The sequence below is a fragment of the Chaetodon auriga genome, chromosome 7, assembly GCF_051107435.1.
Source record: "Chaetodon auriga isolate fChaAug3 chromosome 7, fChaAug3.hap1, whole genome shotgun sequence".
In the NCBI taxonomy this organism is placed as follows: domain Eukaryota; kingdom Metazoa; phylum Chordata; class Actinopteri; order Chaetodontiformes; family Chaetodontidae; genus Chaetodon; species Chaetodon auriga.
The window spans coordinates 609,721-620,000 of NC_135080.1; the positions used below are offsets into that span (position 1 = coordinate 609,721).

The 10,280-nt window shown below is 49.2% G+C and overlaps 1 protein-coding gene across 4 annotated transcripts in view; it reads right to left on the reverse strand.

Annotated features, from left to right (window-relative positions):
- Positions 1-1,279: 1,279 nt before the first annotated feature.
- il1rap (interleukin 1 receptor accessory protein) overlaps positions 1,280-10,280 on the reverse strand; it is an 18,775-nt gene continuing 9,774 nt past the window's right edge. For 2 of the 4 annotated variants that reach the window (XM_076735079.1, XM_076735078.1), the window contains 6 exons: positions 10,125-10,196; positions 8,564-8,693; positions 8,182-8,330; positions 7,842-7,985; positions 6,572-6,715; positions 1,280-3,248 (listed from right to left, as the gene is read on the reverse strand). In XM_076735079.1, coding sequence (XP_076591194.1) covers positions 2,359-3,248; positions 6,572-6,715; positions 7,842-7,985; positions 8,182-8,330; positions 8,564-8,693; positions 10,125-10,196 — 1,529 coding nt within the window. In that variant the 3' untranslated portion in view covers positions 1,280-2,358. Of the gene's footprint in view, positions 3,249-3,742; positions 5,620-6,571; positions 6,716-7,841; positions 7,986-8,181; positions 8,331-8,563; positions 8,694-10,124; positions 10,197-10,280 lie in introns of those variants that run through there. The other 2 variants (XM_076735081.1, XM_076735080.1) reach the window with 2 other exon arrangements.

The window sequence follows — 10,280 nt, forward strand, 5'->3', positions numbered from 1 at the left end:
CCCGGCGTTTCCTGAATGACGGTGACGTCTGTGATTTCTGTCTGCGGCTCGAAATGTCTCATTCAAACCCTCAGCCGAGGATCACTGAGCTTTGAACACATCACGGGTAGTTCAGGGGTCCTGGGACAGTCCGGCTTTCACAACAAAAACACAACTCGGCCTGTTCAGGAACATCAGCTGCTAACAGAGCTAACAAAGCTATCAATGCTAACAGAGCTAACAAAGCTAACAGGGCTAATGGAGCTAACAAAGCTAACAGAGCCAACAAAGTTATCAAAGCCAACAGAGCTAACAAAGCTAACAGAGCTAACGAAGCTAACAAAGCTAACAGAGGAGCGCCTCGGAGAAACGATCATTTGGTGCATTTCACTGGACACTGACTCCGAACAGGAGGAGCCTTTAAACGTCTCATTTCTGGCTCTCTGCCTCCTCTTTAATTCAGCTCCTTTCTCCCTTCACCTCCTCTCCTCCTCCTCCTCTTCCTCCCTCTCTCAGTGATGACGGATGTGCCGTTAACCTGCTGCTCGTCTTCTTCTGCACAATAAAAAAGACTGATGGCCTCTGAGACGCTTCGGCTGATACGAGACCAGGTTTCACTGATCGCCGACCACAAGCCGTCCAATGAGAGTGAGCGAGGGGCGGGTGGTCACCTCACTCAGCGTCTACACGTCGTTCTTATGTTATTGGACAGTTTTTCAGGAGCTCAGACACCGAACGAACGTTTGACAAGTGAAACCTGTGTAGGTGAAAGAACGTTCAAACTTCATCAAAATGGAGAAAAATCCAGGTTTTCTGTGAACAAATGAGCGTCCCGATGATTAAAGTGATGCAGGTGTAACCTCGACAGGTGTGAAGCCTGAAACTGTCCTGAACACCAGGTGAAGCGTCCTCTGACTGTCAAACACAGACTGGTCTCAGATCAGCAGTGGAACGCTGACACCTGCTGATCTGTGCTGACTCTCTCTTTCCTTCAGGTTTCGATCATTTTACCTGCTGAAGTCACCTGTCAACACCAGGTGGAAACAGGATTTCAAAATAAAACTTCTTGCATATAATTCTTGTTCAGTTTTAACATCAGCATTCTCGGCAGGGATCAGACGAAGGCGAAATCAAACACCCCTCACAACCTATAAAGGAAGCCATAAAACCTCCAAATTAACACAATAAAAGCATGTTTGTCCTGACCGCAGCCTGTAAATGAACACAATAAAAGCAGATCTGCAGACCTGACAGAGAAGTGAGACGAAGATTAAACAGAATCTCACCGACGGGACAAAGACAGTCTTCAGCTTGAATCCAAATCTTTATTTGTCCATCAGTGTCTCAGTACAGACATGCAACCAGAGACAGAGGACGCTCTTCATCATTCAGCCGTCACTCATCAAACATCACACATGTTCAAACCTTTAATGAAGCTGCTGGAAAGACGAACAAAGAGCAGAGCTCACACTTTATCTTATCTTAAGACTTTCCAGCTTCACATGCAAGAAGACACAAGAAGGAGACAGACAGCAGGACCTGTCCATCAGCTCGTCAGAGGAGCGACAACACGTCGACGTCCTGCACGCTGATCTGACGTCGTCTGCAGAGGCAGCTCTGATTGGCTGTTTGGATTGTGGGAAACAGAATCACATGTCAAACAACGACACAGCAGACCTGGACCACTTGGACCGGGCCTGGATCTGGACTCTATAACGGACTCAACAGCAGGAACGTTTTTCTGATACTGCATGGACCACAGAACGTGCGGAGTCATGTGATCAGGGACAGTTTGTCCCTTCGTCTTCAGGTCAGAGTTCATGGCGTCGTGACTTTACGCTGGAATGGTCTGAGGTGAGTTCAGGCCTGATTGAGACGAGGACAGCATGTCTCATCATTGAATGGACTTCAGCAACAACAAACGCTCACATCATTCAGCCAATCAGGATCATCACACACATCCAGGCTGCACACTTCATCTGTCGTCCACGCGTCAGTCGGCGTCTCTCGTCTCAAACAAGCCTCATGTCGCACCAGTCAAATGTTGCATTCAGGTCAGGTGGGAAGTACGGCTTTCACTTTAAGTGAAGTCTGAGAGTCCAGAGACATTCTGCCCATGTGTGTGAAGGCGATCTGAATCCAGCACGTGAATGGCGAATGGCGGACTCCGCCACTGACGATGGAAACGACTGGAGAGCGATGATTGACAGGATGTAAATACACTGACCGTCAGCTGCTGAACGATCAAAAAGGGTTTGAACCGAACGTTTAATAACTTCAAGATTCAAGTGTTCCCATCTTTCCCATGTGACATGAATGCAGCATTACTCAGAGTCTGTATCAAAGGCTCGGTTGGGGTCTGTGTGGGGGGGGCGTTGGTCAACCTCCACCCTGTTCTAGGTTGGTGGCAAGTGGACCACAAGCCTCCCCCCTTTTCCTGCTGACATCACCTTGCCTTAAACCAATCATCTGTTTCTGTGTCGCTCCGTCGGTATCCTGCTGGCAGGTGGGGAGGGCGGAGTCAGAGTCCATGTCAGGTACGGGGGCGGAGTCAGGAGTTGACTGAGGGTCATGGGTGGAGTCTGGAATCGGGGCAGGTTCTGTTTCTGGGACAGGGTCTGACCGAATGTCATTCCTGTCATGTGACATCTGCTGCATCTCCGTCTCACCTGTTAGCTCCGCCCCCCTGTCGTCCACCTGTCCAATGAAACGAGCGCACCCTGAGCAGCTCCTGCTGTGCTGTGACCCCTCCTGCCTGCACGTACTCCCCCTCTGTGCCTTGCACCTCCCTCTGGTCTGGCTGTCTCGGCGGCTCTGATTGGCTGCAGCCCGTCTGTTTCGCCGGCTCCGGTTGGCTGTGCGTCTCTGGCTCTGGTTCTGGATCCGTTGCGCTCTCTGCAGCGCCAGGGCCGCCAGGTCCGAGTGAGACGACGTGCTGTCAATCAGCCTCCTGCCCATAGCGAGCGGCCGGACAGGCAACGCCAGCCTCAGCCTCAGCCAGAAGCGGGACCGCTGCGGTTCGGATCGACTCCCTCGCCACGTCACGGTGGCGGCGGAGGCCTGGTGGAGCTGAGCGACCTCCACACAGGGCAGCTTACTGATCGAGCGGAAGACGACAGCTACAACCGTGGCCCGGTGGCCACGTTGGAGGTACAGGCCCAGACGACACTCCAGGAGGCTGAAGCTCTTCTCTGCCAGGAAGTCTGGGCTGAGGACAAAAAGGAGGCGGCGGCTCCGCTGCATCGAGGACAGGATGGCTTCTGATAGGTCTGCCAGAGGACAAACAGAGAGTCAGGAAAGACAACAGCATGAGAAGCAGCTGAGAAGCTTGAAGGACACGTCTTAGATCGTCTAGACTTACATTCTGAGACTCGTTTCCAAAAGTCACCATCAGTTTTCAGCTCTGATGATGATTCAACACTGAAACATCTCAACAGCTGCTGAACCGATTCAGGGTCCTCAGGGGGTGGACCTGACCTTAAAGAGCCGAGGAGCCGCTGGGACGTGGACCAGCAGGTCCTCAAAAGTCCACAAACCCGCGGAAGGACAACAAAGCCTTCTTAAACTCTGCATTTCAAATGTCTCTTCGAATGAATTTTGAGTGTTTGTGGTCAAACTGAGCAGGTTCAGACGTTTGGAGACCATGTCTGACTTCATGTCAAAGTTCTGGACAGAAGACAATAAATGTCTAATAATTATTGAGCATGTCTCACATTGAAGTCATGAGATGAAAGACGCTGAAATGAACGATGCTGACGTACGATTGGATGAAAAATTCCTTTATTCAGAAACACAGATTAACATGAAGTGTTGAAGGCTTTCATCACAGAGAGGTGGACACCAACCGCAGAACCTCTGTGAGACGCTGTGGACCAAAACAAACTGTCCACACTCATGGTTCTGACTCACAGACTGGAGTCCCTCTGTCTGTCTGTCCGTCTGTCTCTGTCCCTCTGTCTGTCCATCCGTCTCTGTCCCTCTGTCTGTCCATCTGTCTGTCCGTCCGTCTGTCCTCTCGTCCATCATGATGGGGAAACGCTGATTAGTGTCACATCAATATCCAACAAATCTAACCTTCAAACAACCCTCAGACATGTGAGAACCTCACTGCACACACACACGCACACACGCACACACACACACGCGCACACGCGCACACACACACACACACGCACACACACGCACACACGCACACGCGCACACGCACACACACACACGCACACATGCACACACGCACACACGCACACACACGCGCGCGCGCACACACACACACGCACACGCGCACGCACACGCACACACACACACACTTACTACCTGTTGCACATGTTTTTATGGTTTCCCAGAATCCTTTTCACCACCTGCACCTCCTCATACTGTTTGCCACTTGCATTATTTACATGTGCTTATTTATTTCTTTATTTTTTGGATATTTTGACTTTTGCTCTTCTGGTTAGACGCTGAACAGCGTTTCGTCGTCTCTGTGCTAAAGTTGAATCTAATCTAAAACACACACACTCGGAGGACGCTGCGCTGTCTTTCATTCATTGTCTGGCCGATCTTCTTCGAGGGGACACAGTACTGAGACGGACGTACTGAGACGAATATAAAGTTAATATAATCGTTAATATAAAGATAATGGTAGTGTGCAGATGAAAGTGATTCATGCTAACGATGCTGACGCTGATGATGATGATGATGATGATGAAGAACATGAAAACTGACTGAGCTCAAAAGGTTTAAAGGTGTATTATACTGTTTTGTTCCTTGCTCTTCATCTCTGAGCTGAGGATGAGTGTTTTACATCTCCACCCTCTTCCTTTCTAACATCTCTGAAGGTCTGTGGAGACCTGAAGGACAAACTGTCCACTCGTTAGTTTGTTTTCATGACCTTCACGGTAGAAACACGTTCATCCTCCGACCTTCCACCCAGCATCATCATCAAGTCCGATGTCATTTGTCCAATACTTTGGTTTAGCTACCATGTCACGTTAGCATTTAGCTAACACGACACGTTAGCATTTAGCTACCATGTCACGTTAGCACGCTGTGGGTGGTAAGAAAACAGAGCTGCTGGCATCGCCACAGACTTTTAGTCTCGTTAGTTGAATGAAAATAAGGCATTTATAAGAACGTTACTGAAGAAATGACAGTTTGTGCTGAAGTCTTGAGCTGCAGACCTCCATCACGTCTACGCTGTGGAGTTCAGGACCTTCTGCGGGTCTTTGACAGTGTTGGTGAGGAGGCCTGTTTGGGAGTTTGTGCTGTTCTGACTGTCCAGCCTCCTCATTAAGGACACCTCCTTACTGCTCCCGTCCTCCTCCCTGATGCTAACCCTCCTCACAGGTAACTCCACCCTCAGCCTCTTCCAGAAGCGGGACGTCAGCTCCCTGGACTTGTCCCCCTGCCACCGGACCAGCGCCAGGGCCACCCGGGCCCTCCTCAACTCTCTGACCCAGCCCTGCCTCTGAACCGGTTTGTACTGGATCAGGATCACCCGCAGGTGCCCTTCTAGCGCCATGCTGTCGATGCCGGCCTTCAGCTCCAGCAGGGCCTGGGAGCCCCGGGAGGCGTAGCCCGGGCTAATGACCACCAGGAGGCGCCGGCTACGGGCCACGAAACTCAGAGTCTCATCTGTGATGGCTGCAGGGAGAGAGGAGGGTTAATGAAGGGATGAGGGACGGACTGACGATGAGTGGATGAAGAGTGTGTCACTGTTTGGTTCATCTGTCCTTCTAGTACTAGTATTAGTATTAGTATTAGTAGTAGTAGTAATTAGCAGTTGCAGTGGTAGCACCAGGAGGAGAAGCAGTTATACAAAGTGTATGAGCAGATGCAGTAGCTGAAGTAGTAGCAGTAGTAGTAGTAGTAGTAGCAGTAGCTGAAGTAGTAGCAGTAGTAGTAGTAGTAGTAGAAGTAGAGGTTTCAGTCTACTGGTCCGACACCTGCAGGCTCTTCTTCTGCCTGACTTGGACCCTCAGTTCCACGTCCTACACGGGGACGTCTGCAGCAGGTCCGGACGTTGACCACAGGTCTGACAGCAGTCAGACGTCCTCGTCCTTCGTCTTAAGACACATCGATTTGAGCTCAGTGTCAAAATATTTGATTAATAACTGACAGAAGCGGGAAAGACGTGACCTTCACACGTTCATCATCATAACTTCAACTAATGAAACTTTTCTTTTCTCTGAAGGTGTTTGTTTGATCTGTGACACTGAGCGGGAATCGAACTCGCGTCAGGTAACACGGTTTGGACTTCCACGCTGTCAGTGACCTTCATTTTAATCATGCCATTAACAAAGTACTACTGTGGGGGTAACAGCAGTAGCAGCAGAAGGAAGACAACTACAGCAGAAGTAGCAGCAAGACGAGTAGCAGCACGCAGTAGAAGTATTAGCAGCAGTAGTAATATTACAAGTACCAGGTAACATATGAGTAGCAGAAGTAATGTGAGTTGATTGTACTATAGAATGTGTACTACAGTATGAGAGTGTGTACCTCATGCTCTGCAGTATCTGTAAGTACTGTACTGCAGTGAGAGTGTGTATTCTACTGCGGTGTCTGAGCGTGTACTGCAGTACATGTGAGTACTCACTTCCTCCAGGCAGACTGTCCCTGTCAAAGATACACACTGAGTATCCGAGCTCGTTCTCCAGGACGCTCCTCAGCGTGGACAGAACGAAGTGCTCCTCCTCGCCGTTCCTCGCATACGAGATGTACACGTCGTACTCCTTATCATCTGCACGCACACACACACACACACACACACACGCAAACACACACACACACACACACACACACACACACACACACACACACACACACACACACGCAAACACACACACACACACACACGCAAACACACACACGCGCACACACACACACGCACACACGCAAACACACACACACACACACGCAAACACACACACACACACACACGCAAACACACACACACACACACGCACACACACACACACACACACGCAAACACACACACGCAAACACACACACACACACGCACACACACACACACACACACGCACACACACGCACACACACGCACACACACACTCACACACACACATACAAACACACACACACACACACACACACACACACACACACACACTCAGTATTGATTACTGAGAGGAGATTTCATCTTCAGTTCGGGGAAATGCGTCAGAGTTGGTTTTTATCTTCTCAGGAAACCAAATGAAAAACTTCCTTGATCTGATCTGATTGGCAGGAAGTGACATCACGCTCACGTAACGACCTCTGTGCATTTTTAGTTGCAAGTTCTAGGCTGTCACACGAAGCCGTGTGACGCTGCCACATCCTGTGTGCACAAAGGCCAATCCTGACTCTCAAATGTCCGAGTTCCCTTGAAAGCATCACAGCGCAGTGAAACATTGAATAATGAAAAGGTCCATTTTTAAAGCACGCTGCAGGTTTCATGCTCGAGCAGCGCGGGTGACGCGGTCGCGTCTGTCGGGTTAAAGGCTTTGACAGCAGGAGGACGCTCGGCCGGCAGCCCGTCCTCAGGCTCCGCGTGTCGCACCGTTTCTGAGCCCGATTGAATAAATCTGGCAACGTTAGGCGGACATGTGGGCTGTCACACACTCACTGATTCAAAGTTTAATAATCTAAATGCTTCAGCTGCAGCCAGACAGAAACCATCATCACCATTAAACAGAAGAAATTTAGTGTCAGGACGTAAAACCTGAAGAGGAGGAGCACTTTCATCACTTCAGACGAGCTTTTTCTCTGCGCTGCTTCTTCTTCAACTACACAAAGAGGTGCTGAACGTTCTTCAACCTGCAGGTTCATCATGAGGTGAAACCTGCCGTCACTGAGCTGCTGCTCACCTGTGTGCCGCTCGTCGGTGCCAAACCAGGAGCGATAGAGCAGCAGGAGCTCCAACCAGAAGACGTGATAAACCACGAAGAGCAGCAGCATGAGGACCAGAGTCACGCCGAGACCACAACCCAGCTCCACCGACGGCAGCGACACTGACAAACACACCTGAGAGTTAGTCACGTCCAGGTACGCTCAAAGGAACGGGGAGACATTCTGACTCAGAGGAGGAGAGGATGACATCAGGTTTATAAGTTCAAACATTTCCTGAAGATCAAGACGATAAACCAGGACTGAACGTTTCTCTGCTGAAGATCATCAGCCGGAGGCGAGCCTCCTCCTCCTCCTCACCTTCCTCCTTCAGCTGAGCTCTGCGGGTCTCGTAGCCTCGGTCGTTCCTGACCGAGCAGTTAAACTCTCTGTTCAGGTCTTCAGACTGGAAGTCCTGGACCACCAGCACGCTCTCCACCGTCCGGTCCCCGAACTCGTACTTCACCTGTCTGCACGCACACACACAAACACACACCTCAGATATTTCACATCCACAAAACACCGATTAATGCAGCTGAAACTGAGAATCACAATTAACGGCGATGAGTTTGACGGCGGAGGTCAAGTCCATGTCGACCAGATTCCGACAAAGAGTACAGATTGAAAGACAAAACTCAATCCTGAGCTCTCTGTCCTCCAGACGACCTTTAGGACAATGAAACGTCAACATGCTTCTTTCCACCTGTTGGTTGTGGAGAATCGATGATGGTCGGGAAGTTTGTCCAGCGTCTTCCCATCCACCGTCCACCAGATGTCCATGGGAGAGTTCAGGTAGGGGAACAAGCCTCTGCACACCAGACGCACCTCCGAGTCTGAGGGGGACAACAACATCTACAGTTAGACCTCAGCAGCGTCAACCAAAACCTAATGTGAGACACTTTGGACCAGATCAGAAGAAGACACGTTATAATCTGACAGTGTTCCAGGAACTACACTCGGCCCATCATGACGTGAGCAGGAGCCAACGTATAACGTCTCTTCACAACTTAAAATGTTAACAATCAAACAGAGGTTCTGGTCCAGGGGGCCGGACCCTTCTGGCCCCGGACACAAACAGCCAGAAACCTGGGATCAAAACCTGGAATCAAACCTGGAATCAAAACCTGGATTCAAACCTGAAATCAAAACCTGAAATTAAAAACTGGAATAAAAACCTGAAATAAAAACCTGGAATCAAAACCTGGAATCAAACCTGGAATCAAAACCTGAAATTAAAACCTGGAATAAAAACCTGGGAAAAAACTGGAATAAAAACCTGAAATAAAAACCTGGAATTAAAACCTGGAATAAAACCTGAAATAAAAACCTGAAATTAAAACCTGGAATGAAAACCTGAAATTAAAACCTGGAATAAAAACCTGGGAAAAAACTGGAATAAAAACCTGAAATAAAAAAATGGAATTAAAACCTGGAATAAAACCTGAAATTAAAACCTGAAATTAAAACCTGGAATAAAAACCTGGAATAAAACCCGTTCATGGTGCTGCTTGGGTCAGACTTTAATCCTCCACAGTTCACTTCAGGCTGTGATCCACCAGACCAGGTTCACAGGGCGATGGATGGGTTTACAGCGGAAAGCCAGCAGAGGGAGCTGTTCTCTGAACACGTCTAAAGCTTCCTGCTGTCGATGGAAAAAAATCGGCAGCTGAGAGTTGAAGTCAGCCGCGGTTCCTCTGATGTCCACCGGGCGGCGCTATAGAAACACAGCGGCTGCATTGAAGTGAAGGAAAATCTCCAACTTCTCTCTACAAACAGTTAATTCAGTTTTCACAAAAGAAATTTCAGCCTCAATGTTCAGTTTAAATTCTGTTGCATTCTGGGACATTTTGAAAAGTTTTGCTCCATTAAGCCTAAAATGTATTTTGGGGGAGTGAACGCTTGAAGAAGTACTTTGTTTATCATCGAGCGTGTCACACACCTTTATTTCACTTTGAGACGCCGTTTTACAAAAATGACTTCATCTCTCGTCACAGCGACGAAGGACGAACGTCTTGACGAGACAAAGCGACGCATCAGAAACGTCCACTCACACGTCTGTAGTGTTTTTACTGCAGGCTGGTCTGAACGCGGCCGTGAGGAAACATGGAGGAATCATCTGACCACATGTCAAAACGGCACCGTGGACAGACAGAAAAGACACTTCTGCCATCCCAACATTACCTCCATCGTTACCTAGAGGTCCAGTTTTTAGACCTTGCAGACCTTAAATCGGTTGAACTTTGACAGACGACTCGTTCACCTACCCTGCTTGACGATGAAGACCTGGTCCACAGCCGGGTGGAGGATGCTGGGGTTTTTGGGCAAGAACGGAGGATCTGAGAGAGAAAACAGAGCAGCGGTTACCTCCGCAGTTCATTCATTCCAGTGTGTACGGCGGTGGTGTTGGGAGTGGTGGTGGT